At 34.1% G+C, this 27,347-nt stretch overlaps 4 protein-coding genes and 1 non-coding gene across 8 annotated transcripts; 4 read left to right on the top strand and 1 right to left on the bottom strand.

Moving 5' to 3' along the window:
- Window positions 1-2,210: 2,210 nt before the first annotated feature.
- LOC125195298 (uncharacterized) lies at window positions 2,211-3,512 on the bottom strand. Its single transcript, XM_089056813.1, has 3 exons — window positions 3,334-3,512; window positions 3,157-3,213; window positions 2,211-2,700 (listed from the first exon to the last, which is right to left on the bottom strand). Exons 1-3 carry the CDS (start codon window positions 3,510-3,512, stop codon window positions 2,211-2,213), a joined length of 726 nt encoding a protein of 241 aa, XP_088912939.1.
- Window positions 3,513-4,284: 772 nt separating this feature from the next.
- TRNAG-GCC (transfer RNA glycine (anticodon GCC)) lies at window positions 4,285-4,355 on the top strand. The gene has a single exon. It is a non-coding gene; the product is annotated as a tRNA-Gly (tRNA).
- Window positions 4,356-5,396: 1,041 nt separating this feature from the next.
- Window positions 5,397-10,255, top strand: TZP (zinc knuckle (CCHC-type) family protein). Of its 3 annotated transcripts, none has more exons than XM_089056451.1 (8): window positions 5,397-5,631; window positions 6,368-6,493; window positions 6,602-6,760; window positions 6,867-6,965; window positions 7,189-9,331; window positions 9,458-9,573; window positions 9,666-9,778; window positions 9,903-10,255. In XM_089056451.1, the coding sequence occupies exons 2-8, from the start codon at window positions 6,394-6,396 to the stop codon at window positions 10,008-10,010; spliced, it is 2,838 nt and encodes a 945-aa protein (XP_088912577.1). In that variant the 5' UTR covers window positions 5,397-5,631; window positions 6,368-6,393; the 3' UTR covers window positions 10,011-10,255. The 3 variants fall into 3 exon arrangements, with proteins under 3 accessions (XP_088912577.1, XP_047948177.2, XP_047948176.2); XM_048092220.2 differs by adding an exon at window positions 6,066-6,124 and having other exon boundaries at window positions 6,368-6,760; XM_048092219.2 differs by having other exon boundaries at window positions 6,368-6,760.
- A 665-nt stretch (window positions 10,256-10,920) lies between these two features.
- Window positions 10,921-16,644, top strand: LOC125193296 (uncharacterized). Of its 2 annotated transcripts, XM_048091070.2 has the most exons (7): window positions 10,921-11,025; window positions 11,110-11,340; window positions 11,647-11,716; window positions 13,140-13,387; window positions 13,986-14,099; window positions 15,030-15,084; window positions 16,100-16,644. In XM_048091070.2, the coding sequence occupies exons 2-7, from the start codon at window positions 11,254-11,256 to the stop codon at window positions 16,462-16,464; spliced, it is 939 nt and encodes a 312-aa protein (XP_047947027.2). In that variant the 5' UTR covers window positions 10,921-11,025; window positions 11,110-11,253; the 3' UTR covers window positions 16,465-16,644. The 2 variants fall into 2 exon arrangements, with proteins under 2 accessions (XP_047947027.2, XP_088926144.1); XM_089070018.1 differs by lacking the exon at window positions 11,647-11,716.
- A 4,932-nt stretch (window positions 16,645-21,576) lies between these two features.
- Window positions 21,577-25,143, top strand: LOC125194494 (quillaic acid 3-O-glycosyltransferase CSL1-like). The gene is made up of 7 exons (XM_048092743.2): window positions 21,577-22,225; window positions 22,468-22,557; window positions 22,976-23,095; window positions 23,191-23,400; window positions 23,476-23,578; window positions 23,660-23,808; window positions 23,887-25,143. Exons 1-7 carry the CDS (start codon window positions 21,656-21,658, stop codon window positions 24,775-24,777), a joined length of 2,133 nt encoding a protein of 710 aa, XP_047948700.2. The 5' UTR covers window positions 21,577-21,655; the 3' UTR covers window positions 24,778-25,143.
- The last annotated feature ends 2,204 nt before the right edge of the window (window positions 25,144-27,347 follow it).

The following is a 27,347-nucleotide window of genomic DNA, read 5'->3' as shown; positions in this document are numbered from 1 at the left end:
CTTTCTTTTATTCATTTTTCGTAATATTTTTTAAAACTCGCATCTAAAAGAAATGAGACTATTAAGTATTAACAGTGGGAAGACAGTAATATTTAAGGTCCTTGTTTACTATCCAACTTAGTACTTCTTTCCCTTGGATTTTAAAAAGAGTGAACTATATAAACGGTACCTAATCTTTCACTTTCGCACATAAATGGTACCTGATCTTTATTTTATATCGTTTTTGGTACCCCATGACAAAAATAACCCTAGATACTAAATATGTGATTTTTTTGTTATGGAGGATATTTTTGGAAATTTCAATCAAATAGAACCAAATATGTGATTTTTTTTTTTATTTCTTTAGTTTATTCTTCATTTTTTTTCTTTCTTTTTAGTATTTTATCTTCCTTTCTTCTTTCTTTTTTTCCTTAGTTTATGTTTCCTCCTTTTCTTTTCTCTTCTTTCTTTTTAGTGTTTTATACATACATCTAATTGCATTCATAATATAAATCAATAACAAAACACCTAATTAAATTAATTATTTAAAGTAATTAAATTAATTGAATATTTTAATTAAATTATTTATACTCATTTTAGGGTTGAAACACCTAACTAAAAATATTCAACTCTTTATCATTATGAATATAATTCACAATTTTAAATTTTGACTAAGACTATATTGATTAGTTATTAATTTAATATAAAATAATAATAATTATTTATTAATTATTACTAATTTTACAATTATAATAGTAATATTATTATAATAATTAAATATAATTATAACTATAATTATGAATAAATATATTTAAATGATATTAAAAAATAAATTAATTATTAATTTATAATATCAAAATAATAATATTAATATTGATTAAACATAATAGTACTATAAATAGTGAGGAGAATGAGAGAATGTATTATAATATCACTTTTGGTACTAGTTTTGTCAATGCCCAAAATACCCTTTATGACACAAATGGAAAAATGAATTTGTTTAGAGGGTATTTTGGGATGAAAATTACATCAGGTACCAAAAATGTGATTAATAGATACCAAAAACGATATAAAATAAAGATCAAATACCATTTATGTGCGAAAGTGAAAGATCAGGTACCATTTATGTAGTTCACTCTTTTAGAACAAAAGGCGGATACAAACAAAAAATAAAAAAAAAGTTTTAAATATTATTGATTTTACGAAAAATTTGAGAAAAGTGCAGGAAAGAGAAGGAGAGTGATTCAGAGACGAACAACTCCTGTCAATTGAAAGAACGCCATGATGCCTATGGTTTTAGTTATTCTTGGTGTAATTTGCAATGAAATGATAGGTTAGTTGTGTCCATTGTCCTTGGCACACGTAGATACTTAATCATTGATTAATGTTTAATTATGTATAATGGAATTTATTTGGCTTCAATTCTAGTCATTAGATCATACTACAATTTGTTTGAGTTATTTTAGAGACGTGTGTTAAATAGCGTGGTTATTTCCAGACTTCTAATTCTATTTAGATTAAAAGAAGGAGGAAAAACTTAATTAGATGAAAATTTTAGGATTGTTCTTATATCTTGTCTAACTGAATCAGTCCTAGTATTTTTGAAAGTATGTTCGAAATACTCTATAATGCGTTAGTCTAATTATTACTCCCTCCGTCCCAGAGAAGTTAGCGTACTTTGAAAATGGCACGGGATTTTAGGAGGTTTTGTTTTGTGTGTTAAATGGAGAGAGAAAATATAATTTTTATATTCATGTGAGAGAGAACTTTTTCCAAAAAGGGAAATGTGACATCTTTTGTGGGACAAACTAAAAAGGAAAGTGTGTCAACTTCTATGGGACGGAGGGAGTGATATTTTAAGCAAATATAATTCTTGAAAAATAAATTAAAGTTCATAATTGAGATATTTGAGAACACATCCAAACATTAGGGTGTCCACAATGGTGGCCCTCTTGGGCATGCCCAAGCCACCATTTCTTGGGCATGCCCAACAAACTTGGCCCTTGCCCTTAAAACTTGGCCCTCCGGGCCACCAATTAAAATTATTTTCTTAACTTTTTTGATATATTTTAATTTAGCTAGAATAAAAATTATTTGCATATAATTATAAAAATACATAGAAATAATTAAACTAAACAAAATTATAACAAAATTTTCGCTGTATTATAATAAAAGCGAAAATTACACAACGAAAATTTTCGATACAACGCGAACAACAAAGAGAACCCCTATCACGCTGCGCCCCCTCTACGGTTCCAGACCTCTTCAACCAAATCAGCCTGCAGTGTTGAATGTGATATTTCACTCCGCATATTGGTGAAGCGCTGAATCAAGTATTCATTACTGCGTGGTACACCCATCTGCAGAGGAGGGGTTGCAATACCGTGACTTGTGCTAGCACCATCTTCCGGTGCCCAACGCTCTGCAGTAAAGCCTTCGTCTTCTATTATCATATTGTGCAGTATGATACACGCAGTCATGATGTCCGCGACATCATTTTCGTGCCATTGTCGAACCGGACACCGTAAAATGGCCCATCGCGATTGGAGGACTCCGAAAGCCCGCTCAACATCCTTCCTAGCACCCTCTTGTTTTTTTGCAAAATAGGTCTGCTTCAGCCCAACTGGTTGTCGGATCGTCTTGACAAACACGGGCCAGCGAGGGTATATTCCATCGGCCAAATAGTATGCCCTGTTGTACTGCGTGCCATTGGCCAAGAAGCTGATTTGCGGACCCTCACCCCGGGACTCATCATTGAAGAGATGCGATGATTGTAGAACGTTGATGTCGTTGTTCGACCCAGCGACACCAAAATACGCATGCCAGATTCGCAAGCGGTAGTCAGCAACGGCTTCAAGAATCATCGTGGGATGTCGCCCTTTGAAACCAGAAGTGAACTGCCCCTTCCAAGCCACCGGGCAGTTCCTCCACTCCCAGTGCATGCAATCGATGCTGCCCCTCATGCCCGGAAAATGATGCATTGTCCCGTGCATATTTATTAGTCGCTGGCATTCCTCGGCCGTCGGTTTCCGTAGGTACTCCCCTTTGAAGAGTTCTTTGATACCCTTGCAAAACTGCCTCAGCGTCTTGAGGGCAGTCGTTTCGCCCATCTGTAGATATTCGTCGAACATGTCAGCAGGCCCGGCATAGGCAAGCTGCCTAATTGCGGTCGTGCACTTCTGATATGTCGACAATTCGGGTCGACCGGTGGCATCACTCTGCAAGGTGAAGCACCTGTATCGTTAAGACAAACAATCTGCAATGTGGATGAAGAGTCGTTGCGACATTCTGAATCGCCGACGAAAAATCTCCGGCGTATAACGGGGGTTATCGCCGAAGTAGTCTTCCATCAACCGCTGGTCGGCTCCGACATGGTCACGGTTGATAAACCGGTGACGGTATCTCGGCCGAGGGATGGCCGCCGCCGCCGCCAAAGCCGCCTCCTCCTCGTCGGCTTCATCTTGCACCGCTGCAACGAGTTCTTCGATCTTCTTATCGACCAAACGCTGAAAATTTTCATCGTCGGAATCCATGTTTTGAATCTGAAATTGAAATCAAGTGGAAAGAGTAGAGTTTGGTTTGAGGTAAAAAAAATAGGAGGAGAATGGATGAATATATTAAAAAATTTAAAAAAAAAAAAAAAATTAATTTTCGGTGGGCAGGGCCGCGGCTCTCGGCCCTTGCAGTGGTGGGCCGAGCCGCCTGCCCAAGAGCCTCGGCCTGGCCGAGCGCTCGGCTCTCCCTCGTCCACCATCCCGAGCCGCGGGCACCCCTCGCCTCAGTAGTGGGGGGCCGCGGGCTGCCCAAGCCCGGGCCGAGAGCCGCGGCTCCCCCACTGTGGACGCTCTTATAATTTTTGACTGATTTTTAAAATTGCAGGACACACTAGAATTCGACAAAATTTTGTGGTTTTTCCTACAATTTTGCGGGCTCGCTTATAAATAGTTTTGATGCAATCGATAGAATAGGATACCTTTTTACCAATTTTCTCCATATAAAAGGTTAAGATGGTCCTTTAACTTAAACAATCAAAATGCTCTCTGCGTTATGTAATCTTATTTATTCGTTTGGATGTTTTATCTAAATTGAGTTGCAAATTATTTTATTTAATCTGCAGGTTATGTGCTGCTCGTCATTTTTACTATTTTCATAAACTAAGAATTAAATTATTTTAATAATTGAATATATTGGAAAGTACTAAAACCGTCCATAAGGAAATCTTTCGAAATGAACATTAACTAATTTCTCTTGATAACACCATCTTATGTTGAAATAATTTAAAAATATAGAAAATATTAAATATTAGCACCAGTGGTCTAGTGGTAGAATAGTACCCTGCCACGGTACAGACCCGGGTTCGATTCCCGGCTGGTGCAATTTCGCTGTGGTGAAATTATTTTATTTTCATTTGTTTTAGAATTACTGTAATTATATTAGTAGATAAGAATTAAGATGATCGTATCATTTTCAGCATCTCATTTAGAATGGAGGGTTGGACTTAGATCACTGATTCATAAATTACTGAATTTCTGTGAGTCATAGGTTTAAGTGAAATAGATTCTATCATATTGTATCTCAATTTTATTACTATTACAACTACTACTACTATTTACTACTGTAATACTATAATGTTAAATTAATTAGTTTGTGTAGATGTTCGTGAGTGGAGTACGAGTTTACGGAGCAAGTAGTACTCTTACTATACTTTTTATAGAGAAACATTATACTAGTTGGTAAATAACGACTCATATTCTTGATTATAGTTAATACAATGGGTCTAGGAAAATAAAGTTTTTTACAAATTTAAAGTTGTTAGTGAATGTGAAACTTCTTGGACTATGATTTCGAGAATCTCTAGGGTTTAGAAGAAGAATGGCAGTATTGTGTGAATTTCAAGGAGTTAGTATATGATGTGGTATATATATTTAATTTCCGAAAATTTTATCTCTTTTGGTGAGAGAGAGAGAGGACTACGCTATTCTAAACATTCTAATCACCTCGTATTAAGAGGTTTTTATATTAAATAAAATCCTTAATCATTGGTTTAAGGGTTGAAGAATCATTTCGATAGCAACTAATCTATCATACAGAGTAGTAGTACTTTTTTTTATTTCTTCGACGACTCCATCTCCAAGTCCACTACTTTTAAATATATTTAAATAAATTCGACTTTAAAAAATCACTCTCACTACTCAGAAGAAGTGGAATAATTAATGAACCAATCAAAAGAAGTGGAATAATTAATTAATACTAGTACTACTCCTTGAGTCTTATCTTTAAACTGTAGAATCACATACTGTTACGCAATGGACAAACAACCATTAAACTCTGCGCTTTATATACGGATAGTATTATAATATGATTATTTAATTATTTGTTACAAACACAAATTATTAAATTATGATACTGGGATACCGTTATCCGCGTGGCAGCTTCTCAACCACTTGTCCTTGAACTAGCCAACAATTCTTGCAGACTTCTCTCTCAATGGGTTGGGAATCTTTGAGATCCAAAGCGACTGCGTTTATGATTCTTGTTTTCTGCTTCATTCCTCTCACTAGCTGTCTGTGTGATAAATACTTATATGCTTTTGCTGTTTGGTGAGAGAATGAGAGAGATTAAAATGGTGTGATGAGTTGTGGAGAGAGAAAGGTATGGGGGAGTCTCAATTCTGTTTGCCCTTAATGGATTGTATATGTTTGACATATATTGATAGGAATTCTTGCTTTTTTGGCCCTATATTGTTATCCTTTGCCTGCTTTCTTTGCAAGAATATTGAAGCACATGCTGGGATAAATTGATATTTGATGAAATTTCATTTCTTTTGCAGAAAAAGTCATTCTTGATAGTTGAGATTTTATTTGTAACAACTACTACTTGACAAAGGGAAGATTTTTTGGATGAGATGCATGTCTGTAATTATGAAGCCAGTATTAACCTAATTTGGGTGTTTTTTGTTTGTGATATTTTAGGTTTTCATTTGAAGTATATTTAAAATTGTACTACTCCTACTATTTAGTTCCTGTTACATAATTATTAGATCTTGCTGTTTAGATTGATCTTTGTGATGGTTAATGTTCACTCAGGCTTCTAGTGCTGAGGCTTGATTATCATGATATGCTTTCCCCTTTTGCAAATTTTTGAGGTATATAGTCTTTGCTAGTTCCAGAAGTAATAATAATTATTTACTAAATGTTTTTTGGTGTGATTCTTGGTGATAAAATGTCCTAAATATGCTTGAGGAAAAGGGCTAATGATTTCATTTTTAATGTACGTAGTAGTAGAATTGTAGTTCCAAGTATTACAACTACAAGGCTGTGATAGTAATTATCTTTACAAGTTTATGTTTGAAGCTTCTGTATAAGCATGATTATAAATGGCATTGCAGGATTTTGTGTTGAGGCGAAGCTGATAATGAATAAAAGTGATGAAGATATTGATTTAAGGCTTGCTTTGGGTTCTACAAATTACAGTGTAGAGACGAGGTTGGATAGCAGCGTGTGCGTAGGTGCAGGTGTAAATGCAAACTCACGCGTGGGCATGCCATTTACAGCATCTGATCCTCTATCCGAATTAGTTTGGTCGCCAAATAATGGTTTGTCCATGAAATGTGCTATTCCAGGCTTGGCCAATAACAGACCTTTTCTGGCTTTGAGAGAGAGCGCAAACGAGATTTTAACATCACAGGATATTAGAGTGGTTAGTGCTGGGGAGAAGTTGACAATGCTCGATGAGGCTGGGAGTTCTGGCGACAAGGCTGTTGTATTTAGTTCTAGCTACGGTACTGATTAAGTAGTTTCTTGTATCATTAGCTACATCTTTTCCATTTAGAGTTTCTCTTTTGATTGCTGATTAAGAGCAAAAATATATTATGAACTCTTGTTTAGATGGGAGCAAGGGTTTAATTGATAAAGCTATCACTACTGATGCTATTCAACAACACAAAGGTCATGTCCATATTGCTGAAACCAGCAAAATGAATGCCGGTAAATTCTTCTAACATTTCACTTTGTTCGTTTGATTGACCAAGACCATTTGGTTTTAACTCCATTTCTCTCTCTCGTAACTATTCAGTATGCTTGTGAGACGTAGATGACTGTTTAGATGTATAGAAATCCATTCAGGCTGTATCATGCTAAACGATATGCTTAGACACACCCACTGTCTTTTCTTGTTATTTCATCTTATGGGGCTCTTGGTTGATTTCAGAGGTTCATACTCTAGCGGATGCAGAACACGATAGGAAATCAGACAAGGCTATAAACTGGAAGTTCCCTAGTAATCTTGTTAGAGGAGGACACTTCAATCATAAAGGTAAAATTGAAATGGATGCTTGTACAAGTGTTGTTATCGGCTCAGCTGTCCCTATACGTTTTCAACCTCCAACAGCCAAAATATCCGAAGCTGTAGTTTGCTCTCTTCCGAACTTGCAAGCACATGATCAGATAGATGATGAAGTCACATCAGCCGTGGACAAGACTAAAACTGATGCATCCCCTTCGATCATCCCTGCGCCCACTTTGATGAACGTGGAGTCATCTGACGAAAATGACTTGGGTGGCCATCTGATTGCAAAAGAGGCTCAGAGTTTACGAGAGACGGAGCTTCCAAGAGAGGATCCTCTTGCTGTTGACATAGCTCCTACAAGTAGCAGGATTTTCTTGTACCGAGAAAAGGGAAAAGAGAAAGAGAGAGAAAAAGCCTTATCTGATGGATATATTTATGGAAGATCGTCAAATAATAAGGAAGACAGCCACGAGACTGTGGGGAGTTGTAATAGTGCTGGATTGTTCCCAAAAGGCATGAAGAGACAGCATTATGATCAAGGGCAGGAAATAGAAAGCAAAAGGGTTAAAACGTGTGTCGAAGAAAAACCTGGTTCGACATCCTTCATAAAAGCTGATAGCTCCTTTGTGAGATGGATATCAAACATGGTTAATGGTCTCTCAGATTCTAATAAACAAGAGTCTTCTTCTCTCCTCGCTCTCACCCTAGCTCGTTCTAATAATGTTTGCAGTCGCAATCACCAGGAGAGTTTCGTGTGCAACAAAACAACCGAGTTCGCGAAACCAAGGACAGGGTTCCAAAATGTGTTTCAGTCCTTGTACTGCCAAACCAACAAGACACTGATCTCTGGAGCAGACAAGGATAACCAGCTCATAGCAGAATCTGACGAGCTTATGGTTTCTGATACAAAGTTAGCTGACAAAACTCCACAGTCGTGCAACAGAAACAATGATAGCTCTTGCAAGCAGATTATTATTTCTGATCAAGAATCCAATCCACATGTATCTACGAGGCCAGTTAAACCGTGGATATTTTCAGCAGGTTTTCTTAATAGAAATTCTTCTGAAAAGAGCTTGGCAGAAAGTAGTAGGAAAATGGTCGAGGGAAAGTCTTCTGCTTCGTTGTGTAAAAAGGCGGAGAAGATGGATCTCGACATCCCTTTTCCAGTGAATTGTGTTCCTGAAAAAAGTAGACCTCTTCCTAGTTTGTGGATTACGCGCCTTTATACTAGAACTGCTCCGTTTGAAAACTTCAACCGTATAAATGATGAAGCCCTCGACTGCAACTCTGAACGCCTTGAGGCTAATCATGAGAGTTGGGAAAATGATGTTTCCTCCAGTGGTAAGAAAACTTCTGAGGCTAGGGATGATTGTGCTCGAGATCAGGCTCGTGCTTCAGAATCCGCTGATCCCAAGTTTGGTCATGGACAGAGCCATATACAACCTTTCAAGGAATCGACAAATTCAGAGGAAATGGCATCAGTGTTTGCCAAGCGGCTTGATGCTCTCAGAAACATTATACACCCTTCAGGAAGGAGAAGCCCTCCAACATCCCCACTTACATGTTTCTTTTGTGGCAACAGTGGCCATGATATACGTAAATGCCCGGAGTTAACTGAATCTGACCTGGAGAATCTCCTTGTCAACATCAGCTCATTTAATAGGGTGGATGAATCCCCTACTTTGTGCATTAAATGCTTTCAGCTTGATCATTGGGCAATTTCATGCCCCTCGGCATCCTCACAAGATAATAGACGATTGAATCAGAATGCTGTCACTGTCCAGCAACAAACTACTTGTTATCCGCAGCCTTTTGCTGGTGTGGTAGGCTGCAGCGCGAAACCAGCTGTTGCCTCTTTTCCTATCTTTCTGACTTCGAACATGAAAGAAAGGTCGAGCAAAAGACTTTCTACTTCAAATGAGCTCCAAAAGAGTACTCTATCGAATTCAGGCAACCATCTAAAGGACAAACAAATACTTCCACCATGTAAGATTTCCAACACTCAACAGGAGGAGATGTTTCATGTAATAAGGAGATTGCGCTTGTCTCGTGCTGATATTCTCAGGTATTATTAACACCACCTGATAAATAGGAGTCTTGAAATTTTTTGTATTGTTGAATTGGCTGCATGTTTCATTTCACTGGACTGTAATCAGTAACTGATCTCTAGCTAATACTTACATTGTCTCAGATGGATGGATTCTGATGTCTCCTTGTCACATTTAAACGGTTTTTTCTTGCGTTTGCGCCTCGCAAAGTTGGAAGGGGGACTAGAAGGGACTGGCTATTATGTTGCTTGTATTTCAGGTACCATAAACACAGTTATGTCAAAAATTTGTTTATATCTGCTTCTAATTATAATCATTTTCCTCAATTCTTGTCTGTGTTTCTCCCAATAGGAGACTCAATAGAGAATATTGGTTGCAAGTCCAACAAGTCTGTGTTGGTAGATGTTGGAGGGCTGAAATCATCAGTTGGGAGTCAGTACATCTCCAATCAAGATTTTCTGGAGGTTAGTTCTTACTTACTAAGAGTCCGGCAACGAAATGATTTGTTACCAAACTTTTATATTTTTTGTTGTTGGATCCATAACTTTTATTGCTAGTTCAATAAACTTCACCTGACCTGTTTTGCAGGAAGAGATTGAAGGTTGGTGGAGCAGAATAGTAAAAACTGGTGGCAAGATCCCTTCTTTAGATGAGTTGAAGTCAAAATTCGGAACTAGAGAATGTCTAGGTCTTTAACTACAAGCACACACTTACACATACTACACTATTTCTTTAAGAATTTTTTGACAAGTAAATAGCATTTACTTAGATTTGCTTTAAGTGAAGCACTTTTGTTGTAAGAAAATGAAATTTTTTGTGTCTATATTGCTGGGAATCATTACTTTGTTTGCTGGCAATAGTGCTTGTAAGCCTCATTGAGGAATTTTAGCTTTATTTGCAACTTGGTAGATCACAGAACGCAGAATCATATTTCTGTTGTAGACCCCATTTGATACTTGACATTCATGGTGTCTCCATCAAGCTGGCGGTGCCGGGAAGGAAGATCAGGCACCGCCTCATGCTCTGGTGGTGGCGTCCACGCTGCCGCGTGACTGCGTGAGTTTGATGTGAACAAAGTGGAAAACTTATACGAACTCTCTTCGGTCCCGATTAGAAGTCTTATTTTACCATATTTTCCGGTACCCATTTTACTTTTACTACTCCTATTACTTTTGGCAAGCACTTCTACATTTCACTAATTTCCTACACTAACATTTAATTATAAAATCAATGTATAAAAGTAGGATCTACATTTATCACTTTTGAATGTGATAAAAAAAATACATAAATTTGTATTATATGCTAAATTTTCTAAATTTTTTTTTACCAAAATTGAATTCAATATGACATGCCAAAATTCTTAAAACGATACATCAAAAGTCTAACTAAACTGATGTCGTTTCGTCAATAAATTAATAAATAAAAGTATATATAAAAATGCTTCTAATTAATTGTTAAAATGATACTAGTATCTTTTGAAGTTGCCATTTGACACACGACATAGTATAATTTAATATTGCCATAATATATCTAAAATTGATACAGCGCTTTATAAGAATAAAATAATACACTCATCATAAATTAAAAAGGTTTAAAGTGTTAACGCCAACAAAAAAAAGTTCGACAACCGCTTTTAGAGCAAACCAACTCTCGTCGCTCGACGCTGCACGCCACCTCAAATCCTTTCCGCACATCTCCGTCTTCATCTTGAGTATTAATGTCTCAGAAATTGAATTCCAATTCTGAAATACTATATTTTCTTGTGATTCTGATTTAGACTGTTTCTTGATTGCAGGAATTGGGATCTTGAAACTATTTGAATTACCAATTCAATTTACCTAAATTGATAAATGGGTCGGTTTAAAGAATTCAGTGCGTGTGTGTTCTTGCAATAAGTTCACTGTGTGCGTGTGGGCACACATTGTTGGATTTATCTTCCATGGAGAACTTACCGTTTAAAGCTGGACAACTGGCTGAACTGAGGTCTTTTGGCTTTGGTTATCGTGGTGCATGGTTTCGATGCAAGGTAAAACAATTTAGATGCAAAGAAAATGTATGCTGGTCAGATCAAGATGCAAATTTTTTTATCTACCATGATAATGATTTTTTGCATTTTTGTTAAATGCTCTTATTAACCATTTATCATATGAGATGGGGTACTATCATTCTAAATTTTGTGAGCCTCGTTTCGAAGTTACTGGTGCCTATGCGTTGCGTGTGTGGCCACACCCTCTAGGAACCCTTTGCACTTGTTTTGCTTTGTGCCTTCAGGAATATGTTTTTGGCATATCATTTTTGTTACTTGTGTCAACCTCTATATTTCTTGTATCAGATTAGAGAGATCAGCGAGAGAAATGGAAAACTTGGACATATCTCAGAATATTATGACTACACGGAGGAAAGTAAGTGTCCAAAGTTGCCTGTTTTTGTTAAACGAAAACATAGGTTAGAATTGGGATCCACTCTTGTAACTGTAAGATACCCCTCTGAATTTTGTCTTATCGATTGGCTAATATGTTAGCTCATGACAGGAGGTAGAGGCTGAAACTTGAAATTTACTTTAGATTCATCTGAAAAAGATATATACTCTGTTTTCCCCCCTAAACAGTTATTGCTTTTGGAATTTTGCACTTTGAAAAATTATTAACCTTCATATATAAGTGGCTGAAGTCTAGAAGTTAAAGTGTGCATACATTTCCAAAAGTTGAGCAATAGTACTTTGTTCTGTGATATGTTTATTCTACACTTTTGGTAGTTCATAGTTGCTTGCTAGGTTGTTCTTATAGTCCGAAGTTTTGACCTTATGGTGACTTTTTATTCTGAACTTATAAATATAGCATGCATGTATCTCCAGCCTCCACTTACTTAACGCCCAGAGTCAAATTTTTGGTTAACCAAAGCCGACATGAAAAGCCGAAAGTTGATTTGTCATAGGCTCCTTACACCTCCATCAATTTAAGCTTCCTTGCGGCCTTATCTAGATTTCAAGGTTAATGAGTCCACCCTGGATTCTGGCGCTTAACGAACATATTCACAACTTTCCGCAAATGCCTATTGGCCAGGGTTGGTGCACCAAGTTATACAAATTTTTGTGACTTTCTAGTATGCCAGCAACATAAGACACACATTCTTCAGTCAAGCATAATTTTCATTATAAGTCTTTCTCGATTTCACAATGCTCATTGCATCTTAGTAATGTTTGATTGGTTCTCCAAGTTTGATCACATATTCTGATTGAAACACCCCCTTGTACCTCCATAGTGTGTCCACATGGCGTTTTGTGGTCCATTGTGTTTGGTAAAGATTTCATGTTGTCAGTTCCTTTTTGGCTTGAAATTGTTTATAGCTATGGAGACCAAGTACTTGCACTAGAGCTCTGCTATCGTCAAGAGTGATGATGGCTAGGCAAAGGTTATGAATCATTTTTTGTTGGGTGCACCTGTAGTGTCTTACTTACCTTGAAATGGAATTTTAAATTCAAGGTGTGACTGAGGAGTTTTGATTGATGATATCCTTCATCTCACATTATAGGCACACGACTCATGTATCTCTGTTTCTTTTTGCCATCTGGGGTTGTGCATTTTATCGCCCTAGCTAACTATAAGTTAAGGATTATTTATAATCCTACTTAATAGTAAGTAAGGTGTCTAGTTTATTGTTGATTTGCGGCTATTAGATAGGCACAAGTTTCATTCTTGAAGGAGTCTTGTTTATAGTTTTTCTTCCATTTTTTCAGAGCTATTTGGTGTTTCATGCTTTTGTTAATTTCATCATATTAGATATTTATGTAACCATCTAATTGAATTCGGATTTGTTTCTGTGCAGAATTAAATTGGACTAAGCTATATCAGCTACCAATGGGCAAACCAAAGCGGAAACATAGCGAATTGATGTTGAGGCCACAATACCCTCCTGTCTATAATGAAAAGCAAATGCCTCACGTCAGTGATATCTCAGAAGTCTCAGTTATTGTTTGTGATTCCTGGAAGGTTGGTGATTTGGTGGACTTCTTCCATACTGGCTGTTATTGGTGTGGAAGAATAACACAGTTATTTGATGATGAAAAAGCTGAGGTAATAATTCTTGGTGGCCTGTTTTATGGGTGAGCCCACTAATTAGTCTCAAATCCTCCTGGTTAATGAGTTCCTTTGAAATCATGGTCCATTTGAAATTAGCAGCAACGCCATTATAAAGTTATGCAGTCAATTTTTGGTAATTATAGAATAAGATTTGTTGTTCACGTCAAGACAAAGATATTGACATTATATGACAATTTTGTTTGAGTAATGAGGATGAAAATTTTTAGGAGCTAATGGGACTTGTAGCCGTTCTTCGCTCCTGTCTGACTAAATTCGTCCTCATAACTCGATCAAAATCGAGTCATATGTAAAATTTTTGAATTTTCCAACAAACTTGCTCTAAAATGAGTGGAAATGGGCCACAAACTTGACACAGTTGTTGCCAATATTTTTAGATGAGCCATAATTAAACAATTTCTCATCTTCATTATATACAAAAAATAAGTCGGAAGTTGATTTAATAAAATAATTAACCCTCACTTTTATTATGGCAGAGATGCAATTATTCAAACACTATTTAGTTTTGGCAGAATTTTCAACTATGGTGTTATGTTGTGAACTTATTAACTTTTTTCTTTCTTTATCTTTTTAGATTGAGCTTAGACCACCACCTCTTGGTGAGGGTTCATCTTACAAAGCAAGTATTAAAGATTTACGCCCATCTTTGGACTGGTCTCTTCAACATGGTTGGACATTACCTTTGCAGGTTTGTCATTTCTTCGCTCTTATTTGTGTGAAATTTCACGTATAGAACATATTTACTTGCCATCTACTTGCGGAATCACATGTAACTTAATAGCCTATCAACAGAAAGTTTGTTTTTCTTAAGTTGTCAATGGTGCAAAACTGCATTGTATTTCTTATTTGATTCATACCTTAAATTGCGTGTTGGATCTATCGTGGGTTGTTATGTGTAAAAGTGTGAGTTTAATTAGCATAACTTGAACCTTGAGGGACATGGTTGGATTTTCTACTAACAGTTTCTTTGTCCGCACATGTGTCGTTATACGAAAATACCTTATGGAAAATGACAAGTCTTTCTTCTTCTTTGAGACATTTGAAGCTCCTTGAAAGGAACTTGATCTTAAGATTCCTCTATCCTAAAGGTCCCATTTATTTGGCACAAATTCTGGAAATGAAAATAGGAAAAGTAGTGCAATTTAGGTATTTTTTTTTCCCATTCTAAAGATTTTTATGTACTTGCACATTTAACGGAGTATAATTTTCGTTATGCTATTATAATGCAAATATTGATTTTTACTCACAAGTGGTTTGTGTTGTGTTCTTATGCATTTTTTATTATTATTTATTACAATTGTTAAAATCATTAAGATTGTTTTGTAAGATTTGATTTCATTCTACCTCAGGTCTATGCTTAGGGAGGTTGTCAGTGGTAGTAGTTTTGGTTCTAGTTATCATGTTTTCTCCTAATATCATATCTACAGTTTAGAAAATGAGCAATTATAGTTCTATGTGAAGTTGTATTTTGGCTTCTGCGTCTATATTGTACACCAGTCTTTACTTTTCAGATCGTATAAGGGCTGTTGGTGCTTCTGCATGCATGTTCACTATGATGTCTTACGTTTATTGATCTACTGTTTGATGTATAGAATAACTTTGTTGTTGCAAACTGCAGGAAGATGGTTTTGGCCACCCTTGTGCTGCTCGCATCATTAAACCCAATAATCAAGGTATGAGTTAACAACAAACAACTCTTGAATATGTTTGGGAATCTAATTTGTTAAAAGTAAAATTCGTAAAGTCTTCCTTTCATATCCTGTTTACCCCTGTTATGCTGGCTGAATTCTTCTACGTTTGTTTCTTTTCCTGTTTCTGTACTCTACCTTTATATATGTCTGGTTGTCCGAGGAACTTTTGAAGTAAAAAACATTGCTGGACAGAAGTGAGGTGGCCTAGGAAATCTTTGTTAAAGATCAGTGTGTATTCTATCTGCTTGCAATTCGGTAAATGGTGTCTGGGATAATTCATATTTGTCTACCGAATGTTGCATGTTTGTGGCATTGTCGTGGATTAAATCGATCCCTATGGAGAGTCAAACGAATAGGTTATTTGCTATCGCAAGTGTATGTCTTATGATTTGTGACTCTTGATTAAATGTTCCAAAACTTTTCCCCTGAAATGTGTACTAGTTTGCTTGTGTAACAACTTAGCTAGACTAGTTTATATGAAAACTAAATACATATACTCCTACTACTTGCTTTCGATTCAATGTGGCCTAGAAATAGGTGGTACAACTGAGAGTTTAACCATTACGATGCGTTCACTTTTTAGGATTGGTAATATATTGGATTGAGTTGTTGTCAAAACTAGAATGTCTCGAATCTTACTCCTTGCGATTGGACAAGAATCAAACAGGTTACCTCAAATTGTAGAGATTATCAAGGGCCTTAAGATATCTTAAAATTTCCATCTATATTGATAAACAAAAAATTAGTAATCCTGATTTAGCAAGTATTCCCTTGAAGAAAGTGGATCTTAAATATCTATTGAATCTATTTATGCTAATGAGTAATGACAAACCATTTGAAGCTTTGTTTGTAGATGTGATTTTGTTATGTGATGAATGCCATGACGCATGTCACTCGTTACCTAGTTCTGAACTCTAAGTTCATTTAGTTTTTCTATCTCCCTTTCATCAACAACCATCGTTACGTTTAAATCACTCTGGCTACTGACATAATGCAGGCATTGAAGATGTTCCGAAGTGTGTTGGATTGCCTCCTAGATTGCTGTCCTCTTCGCCCATTTCGTCTAACTCATCAACTTCAGGTGAAGTGAAGAGCGCAAGCACAAATGGATGTGGAGCTAACCCTAACGAAGCAAGGCAAGCAGATACGGACTCTAGGCAAGGCATGAATGAACGCGACTCTCTGAATTCGAAGCGCTCATATACTGTTGAAGCAGGAATTATGAATTTGGAAGAATATATAAACAAAGTTAAATGGCTCAAGAAGATTTTGCAAGAAGGGATTTCATCTTCCAAGAATCAAAGATCAGAATGGAAATTTGTGGAAGTGGAACCCCATCCTACCTTGGAAATTCCAAAGTAAATAAATCTTGTGGTCCTTTTTAATTGGATACACTACGCATGCACCTCCATATGCTCCAAACCACCAAAGAATTTTTTTTAGATATCAAAAATATAACACGTAGTCAGAATTTGTCTTTTTGAGATCTCAAATTTAAAATTTAGCCCTCCTAATTGTTTTTGAGCTACCATCATTTGCTTATTCGCTTTGTATTTGTTGATGTGTTTATTATAGCCGCTGCTTATGGTCATTTATTTACATTTACCTCACAATTTTTATATAAACTATATTAAAATAAATACAAATAACAGCGGTACATGATGGAGATGGAATGCATAGAAATATGTCTTGGTCTAAATTGGGATGGTAGGGCCCACATGATTGAGTCTGTATACTAGCGTTCGGCGTCCTAGATTTGGTGTTGGTTTGGGAAGTGTGGAAATTCTTTTTTTAATCAAAGAATAGGATTCTGACTCATTTGCCATGGCCAGCTATAATAATAAAATATTAATAAAAATTGTGTAACTATACTCATTTAATGAGATCAGCTGGCCTTGGAAGTACAAGGTTTTTTTTAAGACTATTGTACCCTCTAATAAATTCTGTGTGTAAAATACATTCTTATTCAATCAACAATACAGTGGAAAACTGAGGAATGTAGAATTACTCTTTTTGTTAATGTGTGTGAACAGTCGATGAAGAAGGGAAAGAGTCTTCTTTTTCTTAGTAATTCAAAATAATGCACTAAAAATTGTATTTATTCTTCACATAATTTTCTATGCGAATTTAATTTAACTATTCATTAAATTTGTTATTATACTAATTCTCAAATTCATTATTTATAAATAGATTTAAATAACATACATTTTGACCATAATAATTTAAAATACTTTAATTTAATATACAAGTAATTCATATTTGAGTGAACATCTTTTTTGGTCCACGAACTTTGCCAAAGTATCATTTTAGGTCCGTGAACTTTGAAAATATCATTTCAGGTCCATCAACTATGAATTAATATCATTTGAAGTACTTTTTTACTATTTCCAAGTTTTATTGGACAAAAATACCCTTCATACCTTAAAGGTTATATATTTTTAATAAACTTATCTTATACTCATATTTTTTATAAATATCTTTACTATATATTTTTGATGAATTTTCTAAATATAATTTGACGTTCAATATTATCACTTAATTTTGAGACATGCAAGAAAAGATCCTTATTAAATTTTTTATTATTAAAGAAAATTTTTTTATTCAATTTTAAAATTCTTTAATATAAAAAATTGAAGCAATTTTACTTGCATGTCACATAATTAAGTGATAATATTGAAGGTCAAATTATATTTAGAAAATTCGTCAAAAATATATTGTAAAGATATTTATAAAAAATATGAGTATATGATAAGTTTATTAAAAATATATACCCTTTAAGGTATGGAGGGTATTTTCGTCCAGAAAAACTTGAAAATAGTAAAAAAGTACTTGAAATGATATTAACTCATAGTTGATGGACCTAAAATGATATTTTCTAAGTTCACGGATCTAAAATGATACTTTGGCAAAGTTGGTGGACTAAAAAAAATGTTCCTACTTCATATTTTACAGATAATTCAAATTCATAATAATTACGTCTTTTAAGTGAAATATAAGATTAACATTGAAAGTGAATTAAATCATTTGATATCCTAAATTAGTTGCGACACTTTTATGTAGTCTATAATTAAAAAATCAATTGAAATTGAAACTATAATATAAATATGTAGTACAATTTATTTTAAAACTATTTTATGAATTTTCCATGATAATCATTGTTAAATTATATGTATTTAATGTAGTTTCATTTATTTAAATTAAAATAAATTTAATAATACTTAGATAATTTGAGAATATAAAAATGTAAAACACAATGATTTGAAATTGCAAATCAGTAATAACTTACAGCAACAATAATATTGATAGTATTTAGTGTACTATCACCAGTTAATAGTATTTGATTAAGTATAATTTTTGTTGAGTAAAAAATTAATTAAAATCTCAATTCGGACGAGATCAACTAAAATCTTCAATTGAAATCCTTAAGTAGGAAATTGAATCTAATATCAATTCAAATTTTAATTGAGTTTAAGATGGATTGATATGTCCAACTATTTATTTAGTTGAAATTAAGATTAATTGAAATCTTTAAATATATCTGAGATAGATTAACCAATTATTCAGTTGAATTTTAGATAATTTGAAATATCAAATTATTTAATTAAATATATATTATAAAGGTCATATTCTAATGCATATAGATTTTAAAATGAGTGGATGAGATTAAATCTTACGAATCTCAATAAATAGTAGACAAAATATCAACAAAAGGGTAATATCGTCATTATGTTATCATATGATAATTTTCGTGAATGTTTTTTTATATTAACATAGTGTATTACAAATATCAACAATATGACATAAGAATATCAACCCTAGTACAAAAAAATATCAACACATATTTATTGAGATTTTTACATGGTTTTATTGAGATTTTTACATAGTTTTATTGAGATTTTTTGATGTATTTGTTGATAAAAATCTGGTTATCAACATTTACGAAAACTAAAATAAAAAATATCAATTTTTATCACCCGAACGTCGTCGGAACATATGCAATTGAGATCTCGTTGGAATCCTTATAAAATTATCTTTAATTTGATATATTTTTTGCGAAAAAATATTTTAAATCGAGAGAGTTATATAAATTTAAAGTTTTAAGATGATTTTAATGAGAGAGAATTGACATCAATACCCTTTAATTTTATTTATTAATTTTTTTAATTAAAAATATAATTTATGTGACATTATTTCAACCACTAGATCTTCTAATCTAATAATTAAGATTTAGTCTTAATTTGGGATTGCTAATTAGTTAGCAATTGATCACTCTATATATTATAATGCTCAATTACTCCACCATATATTGAATATTAAAAATATAAAGTCAAAATAGCCCATTGTACTTGTACATTTTATTTCATTAGGTCATTCAACAAACTTTTGGTTCATTAGGTCCTTCTACCAAAGTATTTTCTTTAAGTAAGTTATTTAACAATTTTAAGTTTCATTTAGTCTTTATGTATTGCATTTTGATTTAAGATGTTTTTATATTTTTATTTTTAATTTGATTGGATCTTTATTTAATAGACTTTACAATTTAATTAATTTTATTGAAATAGTTATTTTTTTAATTTTTTTTAAATTAATTCAAAAATTATTTAAAATGGAAAATTGTATAAAATCCTAACAAAACAAAAAAAAGTAAAAGACTTAATGAAACAAAATGCATTTATACAAGGACCTAATGAACTATAAATTTGTATTTTCAATGGTATATTCATTGTATAGTCAGAAATTTAAATACATTTTAGATTTAATTAAATAGCTTAGTATTTTCAATTAATATTAAATCTATATGGAGTTGAATAATTGAACGTTTGAATTGGAAATTTCAATTGTTCTTACTTCTTACAATTCGGTTGATCATGGATCAGTTTGAAATTTATTTAATCTTAAATTTCAATTGAATAATTGAGATCAAATTAATTTGAACTCAAGATAATTGAAGATTTAAATAGTACATAAATTTTATTTGATCTTAGGTTCCATTGAACAATTAGGATGGGAATTAATTTGAATTCAAAATAATTCTTAAAATTCATTCAGTAATTTAAATTCTAATCATATAACACTAGTCACTTGTGATGGGACGGAGGGAGTACTAAATACTTCCTTCGTCCCACGACAAAAGTTCTATTTGGTTTGAATAAGTAAGTGGAATTCGAGTCTCACTAATATATATATTAGTTTTATAAAAAAATGTGAGTGTGATATATTGTTGGAATGTGTGGTCTACTTACCATTTATAATAAAAGTGAAATAACACTCTTATTGTGAGACGGCCAAAATATGACTCTTATTATGGGACGTAAATATAGTGATGATATAACAATGTAATAATTAGTATATATACACGAATATATCATAATATGAAAATCAATAATTATGATATCAATCCGTGAAATAAAATTAAAATACAAAATTATAAAATAATTGATATATAATATTGAAATATTATTACTCCTATATGTTAGTATTTTATAAACTATAATGTTCAACAATAATGTGTGATACAATATAAAAGAATATTATTAATGTTATCAAGTTAGTATTATCAACATTGCTGTTCTTGTCATTTTATAAGATGTGGAGTACTATTATGGTGGTGTAAACAAATTATATTTGATCAGATATACTAAGGAAATAGAAAAAATTAAGCATCCCTGATCAGAATTTTTCCGACGAGAGGGTTGTTGGGAAAGAGTAGGCAAGATGGTTGTTGATTCATTTTGAAACTGTATTGAAACTAAATAACATAAAAATTAAGCAGTAAAAAGATTTTAATAGGCAAGGTCTATTATGTAAAAACGCTATAGCACTAATAACTACACTCATTAACTCTGATGATTTTAATACTTGTAATTACTATTATGTTCTTGTGTGGCCAGCCACATTGTGGCCACAAAGCATTACTCTTTGCAAAATACATCACCCAAAAATGAGGAGGGTATAACTGTAATTTCTGATGCAATTCTGGATGTCACTTCCGCTCACAGAAATGAAAATCACCTCAAAAAAGAGATTTGAATTTGGACATTTCAGACCGGAACAATGCGGGCTTGCTTAAATGTATCTTTGTTGAGGTGGTTTTCAGACAGGAACAATGCAAGTCTGCCCTGTTCGTGTCTGAAATGTCCAAATTCAAATCTCTTTGTTGAGGTGGTGTTCATTTCTATAAGCGGAAATGATATCCAGAATTGTGTTGGAGATTACAAATATACCCTCCTCGTTTTTTGGTCAGTGATGTAATTTGCAAATGGGTCAGAACCCTATTCTTTGATTAAAAAAAGAATTTCCACAGTTCCCAAACCTACACCAATTGTAGGACGCCGAACGCTAGGGTACAGACTCAATTATGTGGGCCTTACCATCCCAATTTAGAGCAAGACATATTTGTGTGCATTCCATATTAAAGGAAGTGAATCTACAACAGTGTAAGGGACCATAATACAGGACGGATCAGAAAACGGCGTCATGGACGACTATAAGTAGAGCATAGCTGTTGGCATCATCCATCTCACTGTTCCTCTGTCTCCACTTCATTTTCATAATGGAGAAATCAGCAGGTCTAAATGAATGGCAAAGCCTGAAAAATCGAATGGTAGTAAACAGGGTCCATGCTTTGATCCATGGCGCCGCTTTAGCAGCCCTATTTTACTACAGAATCACCTCCATCTCCATCACCACAAGTCTCCCCCACCTTCTCATCTTCGCCGCCGAGCTCGTCCTCTCCTTCCAGTGGCTGCTCAGCCAGGGCGCCAAGTGGAACCCCGTCTCTCGAACCACGTATCCAGACAGACTCCCCGCCGACGACAATCTGCCGTCGGTGGACGTGTTCGTGTGCACCACTGATCCCGTGAAGGAGCCAAGCTTGGGGGTGATGAACACTGTTATATCGGCCATGGCGCTCGATTACCCTCCCCACAAGCTCCATGTCTATCTCTCCGACGATGGGGGCTCCCCTGTCACGCTCCACGCCCTGCAACAGGCGCGGAGCTTTGCCAAGGTGTGGCTCCCCTTTTGCAGGAAGTATGAGGTGAAGAACAGATGCCCTCATGCTTATTTCTTGACCGAACAAACTGGTGACCATCGCTTCTTACTTCACAAGACATCCATTCAGGTAACTAACCGTCTACCATTAAATGACCCATTTATTATAAAGTCAATCAATTTTGACTTTCCCAAAAAAGGTCACAAATTTTACGGTATGGATAGAATATATAGTCTAAACATCAATAAAATATGTAATAAGATTGTATTCAAATAACAAAATTTGATTGGTTCATGCATTTTTGCAAATTAAATTCGTTCCTCCAGTGTACACACCATTGGAATTTTAAAAAATTGCTTATGATGATGCAGAATGCTTACGAAGATTTCAAAATTTCTTTGACTAAGATGGCTGCTGGTACAGATATTCGTGTCAGCAAAGACCACCAACCAATTATTAAGGTACTACTACTATATTCTGCTTCGAAACTTCATAGTACTTCATGTGCTTGTTTTTTCATGATTTTAATTATCGCAAAAGTATAGGAGGGACAAAACATATAATTTGAAAATTCTAGATGAATGGATAACATAAAATTCACAACTAGATCGTAAAAAGTTCTTATTTGCAAATAAATCGTAGGAGTATTAAATATTTCTAGGCAAACTTACTACTCCTCATATAAAATAATCTTGACCTTTTAGATCGAACTATTCACTCAATAATTAAGATCAAACTATTCCTCAAATTCATGTGATAAAGATCAAACTATTCACTAAATAATTGGTATTGTGATAAAGTTTACCTACATACTCAATGTTATGTAAATATATTCAGAATTTTAGCAACTCTAATATGAATATGAATTATGATTGGCAGGTTATCAACGACGAAGATGAAATGGACAAGGATCCCCAGATGCCTCTCCTAGTCTATGTTGCTCGTGAGAAAAGGCCATTTCATCCACACCATTTCAAAGCTGGAGCACTAAACGTTCTTGTAATATAAATTCTCATACTAAAATTTAAGAATATATAAATAATAAAAATATCATTCTCATAAATTAATTAATTTGTTAATTAACCTTGCTGCAGCTTCGAGTATCTGCCTTGATCAGCAATTCTCCCTACATCTTAGTGCTCGACTGTGACATGTATTGCAACGATCCAAAATCAGCTCGTCAAGCAATGTGTTTCCATCTCGACCCCGACCTGTCTCCTGATCTTGCATTTGTTCAATTCCCTCAAAGATTTCACAATTTATGCGACAAGGATATCTATGATAGCGAGTTCAGACATGCTTGGGTATTTAATTTATCTACATTAATGGTATTATGATCAAATCTTTGTTTTTGGTTAAACAATTTGATTTTGTTTCAGGAAAAATGGGAAGGCCTGGATGGCCTCAATGGACCAATTTTGTCTGGCTCAGGCTTTTATATGAAGAGAGAAGCACTCTATAGAAGTCAACAACTTGATAAGAGTAATTAATGTGATCAAGTTTAGAAATATTTGTAAAATTGCCACAATTAATTATTTATAGTACTCCTACATTATGGTGCAGATGTTGATACGATGAAGCGTTTTGGTTCGTCGAAAGAGTTCATCAACTCGGTTTACGCACATAACAAACCAAATTGTATGAGTGAGCAGAAAGAGATGGAGTTTGTGGCTTCTTGTAGATATGAGAAGGGCAGCAAGTGGGGTGAAGAGGCAAGTTATACAGTAAAAACATATAGTAGTATGAAAAATGGACTAATTAAAGTTTTATCATATCATGTAATGGTGCAGGTAGGGTTTAGGTATTTCGCGGTGGTGGAGGACTACTTCACTGGACTGAATCTGCACTGTGAGGGTTGGAAGTCTGTTTACTATGAATCTTCAAGAGCAAGACCAAGTTTCTTGGGTACGGCCCCGGAAAACCTAGGCGAAGCTCTGGTTCAACAAGGTCGATGGTTTGTGGGACTCAACCAGGTTGCCTTCTCCAAGTATTCTCCACTTGTTTATGGAGTACTAAAAATGCCCATTTTGCAAAGCATGACCTATACAGAGAATGCATTCTTCTCAATCAGCTTCTTGCCTCTTTACATTTTAGCTCTCCTTCCTCAAATCTCTCTACTCTGCGGCATCCATCTCTATCCTCAGCTGTCAAGCCCTTTCTTCTTTGTGTTCGTGTTTCTTTTCGTTTCATCGCAGGCAAAGCATTTGCAAGAAGTCTTGATGACGGGGTACCGAACAAGTACATGGATTACGGAACAAAGAATGTGGACGATCAGATGCTTTACAGCATACCTTTATGCTAATGTGACTACCATCATGGATAAAATAGGGTGGAGAAAAGCCAGTTTTTTGCTAACGAGCAAAGCCGTAGACGAAGCAGCAGCTGAGCTCTATCGAAAGGGAATGTACAACTTCGATGCACCATCTCTTTTAATAGTTCCAATGTGCACTCTTTATATGATAAATATGGGGTCGTTTGTAGCTGGGATTTGGCAGGCTGGAAAGGGAAATGGGATGATGTTGATAGAGAGTTTGATCCCACTGTTTGGAATGATCTTGCATCTGCCTCTGCTTCAAGGAATGGTAGTGAGGAAGGATAAGGGCAGAGTTCCCACAAATGTTTCTATTGTTTCGCTGTTGCTTTCATCCATAGTGATGACTTATGCATCTTTTGCCACTTAAATTAATCATACAGTATAAAGGAATGAGGAATAATTAAGAAGCAAGTGCACGGAATAAGCTAGCCCTAGCCGGGAGTTTGGGTTATTGAGGCGGATACTAGAATAAGAGGTGATAACTCATATAGGAAAGAAATTTTATAAAGTTATCACCCCTACCAAACATGGCTTCAGTTACTAGTGTTTGTTAACGTAACTGACCTAGCTAATTGAGTGTTGAAATGTAATAGCTTAAATAGGGGGGGGGGTTGGTGTGGCCATTCCTGTCATCACCAACCCTACCATAATATCAAATCTGTGTTTTTATGCTCACAAGTCAGTTACTAATTGTAATGTTGGATTAAATAGAACAAGTAGGTCTTTGTTTTTAGGGATGAACATTGAGAGGGGTTTTTTGATTTATTTTTTTTATAAATTGGTTTTTTCGTAGAATAGAAATATGGACAAATCCGAAATAGTATATGAGAATCTAACTTTTATAACTATATAAATCTGAGCAAAATTGAAAATTACAAAAATTCCAAAATAAAAAACTTAATTATTATGTATATACATAAGTTACAAATATTTTTAAATAAAATATTTTATCTAAGTATAGTACTACTACTTAAATAACTTTATATATACGAGTATTCAAATATAATTTGTATTTTTGGATGATTTTCTATTAAAAAATTAAACCCAACTGGAAATCCAATTTGAAAGAAAATAAAGCAAATATAGTCCAAACCAAATAAGTCTATGAAAGAATTTTAGGCTACTATTTCGTCTATTATTAGAAAACATGCAATATATTAAAACAGAGAAATGTGTATATTAGACATAATTAATCGACGTTGTTTTTCGTTGTTGATGTGTTTATTATAGCACCTACCTTGAATCACCTAATTCTTTTCCTATTACCTAATGGTCATATCTTGACATTTGTCCGTTACTGTTAGTTTTTCACTATTTTTTCTAAATATTATATAAACTATATTAAAATAAATATAATTTACAGCTGTACATGGATAAATAGCAATTAATTTGAAAATGGGGCCAATTTTACTCTCGAGAATATGATAAAGACGCTACAGAGTAGTAAAATCTTTGAGGAAACATTTGCCGGGAGAGGAAGTTTGGATAGAGAAACGTGCCAACAAATTGCCGATTCTTCTCGAGAATATGATAAAGACACTCCTCCGTATAATTAAACTCATTTACAAATGAAAGAAAAGTTATGAAAACAATAAAAAATAGATACATCTGAAATAAATAAAAAAGTCACATAATTATGTACTCCATGTCAAAAAAAAAACAAAAAAAACATAATTACCGTATACACATGTTACTTTTTCTAAACGCTATAACAAAGGTCAATTCCGTTCTCAATTTTTATAAAAATTGAGTCAATTATTTTCAAAAATAAATAAAATCAAACAGAGGATTTAAAAAAATATAAATAAAAATCTATAAGTAGTAAGATTGGTCCTTTCAATTGGTCCATTGATCGTGATAATTCGTGATAGCCGAAATTGTCTTTTTTTTCCTCCGTTGGTCCATATCGATGATTGCCCTTGTGTATTGCACGACGGGATTTGTATAATTTATTTACCTATTCCTTTTGCATTTGTTGATTTTTGTGCAGCCGTTTCATAATTCTAATTTTAGTTTTATATTAATAGTAGTATTAAACTTAATACTTCCTCGCTTCATTCCAAAAAAAAATAATTTCATTTTATCATTTTGAAATATCCAAAAAAATAGTCTTAATTTTAAAAATAAAAAATCTCTCATACTTCATCCACTTTTCTTATTTCTTATACTTTACCTATTTTTTCTTTATATCTCTCTTACTTTACTAATTTCTCATTAAAACCTATACAGTTCACAAATGAAATTATTTTTTTTTATGGACGAATGAAATATCAAATAAATTTCCATCCCAAATAAAGTGATTTTAGAGGATTCATATTCACTTGTTAGGACGTTTAATATTGAATTATTTTATTTTGTTTTGACAAAAATAAATACTTTAAACTCTCTTTCATTATTCTCACTTACATCATCCTTTCTACTCATAAATAACCAAAGACCATTTCTTAAATCCGAAAAAAGAGACAAATCCCATATATTGGAACCAATGATCGTATTCGAGACGCTTTTCAATAGCATTACGAATGATGTTAAAACTGAGATAGTTTTATAAATTGCGTCTTTAATATGTTGGAGATGCAATTTAAAAACGTCTCCAAAAAAGTAATTCACTGACGATTGTTATCTGCGTCCTTATTTTTATTTGACACAACACCAATAAGGATGCAATTTAAAGCGCCAATGAAGTATTTAGAAATACTAGTACAAAATAGCTAGCGTCTCGAATTAACTAAAAAACACCTTAACATTGTTATTTTTGTACTAGCCGGGGGGCTATTTGGTTTGCAAGATTGTTTCTCAAAATTAAAAATATTCATGAGATTGAATCCCAAAACTCAATCCTAGATGAATAATCATGTGATAATCAGTCATATTTAACCCTCCAGACTCCAACTAAAACAATCTTAAAACTCAATCGTAGATTATGTATGTAGCAAA

The sequence above is a fragment of the Salvia hispanica genome, chromosome 4 (assembly GCF_029641045.1).
Source record: "Salvia hispanica isolate PSC_SH4W2 chromosome 4, Shi_PSC_v1, whole genome shotgun sequence".
Taxonomy (NCBI): Eukaryota; Viridiplantae; Streptophyta; class Magnoliopsida; order Lamiales; family Lamiaceae; genus Salvia; species Salvia hispanica.
The sequence above is the reverse complement of the archived record's forward strand: the minus strand, read 5'-3'. Positions and strand labels throughout refer to the sequence as shown.

Coding starts and splice junctions, on each gene's coding strand:
- LOC125195298 (XM_089056813.1), bottom strand. CDS start 3,512: ATGGATTCCGACGATGAAAATTTTCAGCGTTTGGTCGATAAGAAGATC. Junction 3,214..3,333: donor CATGTCGGAGCCGACCAGCG/GTTGATGGAAGA, acceptor TTAACGATACAG/GTGCTTCACCTTGCAGAGTG. Junction 2,701..3,156: donor GAATTGTCGACATATCAGAA/GTGCACGACCGC, acceptor TCCGCAAATCAG/CTTCTTGGCCAATGGCACGC.
- TZP (XM_048092219.2), top strand. CDS start 6,394: ATGAATAAAAGTGATGAAGATATTGATTTAAGGCTTGCTTTGGGTTCT. Junction 9,332..9,457: donor TCTCGTGCTGATATTCTCAG/GTATTATTAACA, acceptor ACATTGTCTCAG/ATGGATGGATTCTGATGTCT. Junction 9,574..9,665: donor TTATGTTGCTTGTATTTCAG/GTACCATAAACA, acceptor TTCTCCCAATAG/GAGACTCAATAGAGAATATT.
- LOC125193296 (XM_048091070.2), top strand. CDS start 11,254: ATGGAGAACTTACCGTTTAAAGCTGGACAACTGGCTGAACTGAGGTCT. Junction 11,717..13,139: donor TTATGACTACACGGAGGAAA/GTAAGTGTCCAA, acceptor GTTTCTGTGCAG/AATTAAATTGGACTAAGCTA. Junction 13,388..13,985: donor TTGATGATGAAAAAGCTGAG/GTAATAATTCTT, acceptor TTATCTTTTTAG/ATTGAGCTTAGACCACCACC.
- LOC125194494 (XM_048092743.2), top strand. CDS start 21,656: ATGGAGAAATCAGCAGGTCTAAATGAATGGCAAAGCCTGAAAAATCGA. Junction 22,226..22,467: donor TTCACAAGACATCCATTCAG/GTAACTAACCGT, acceptor ATGATGATGCAG/AATGCTTACGAAGATTTCAA. Junction 23,579..23,659: donor AAGTCAACAACTTGATAAGA/GTAATTAATGTG, acceptor ATTATGGTGCAG/ATGTTGATACGATGAAGCGT.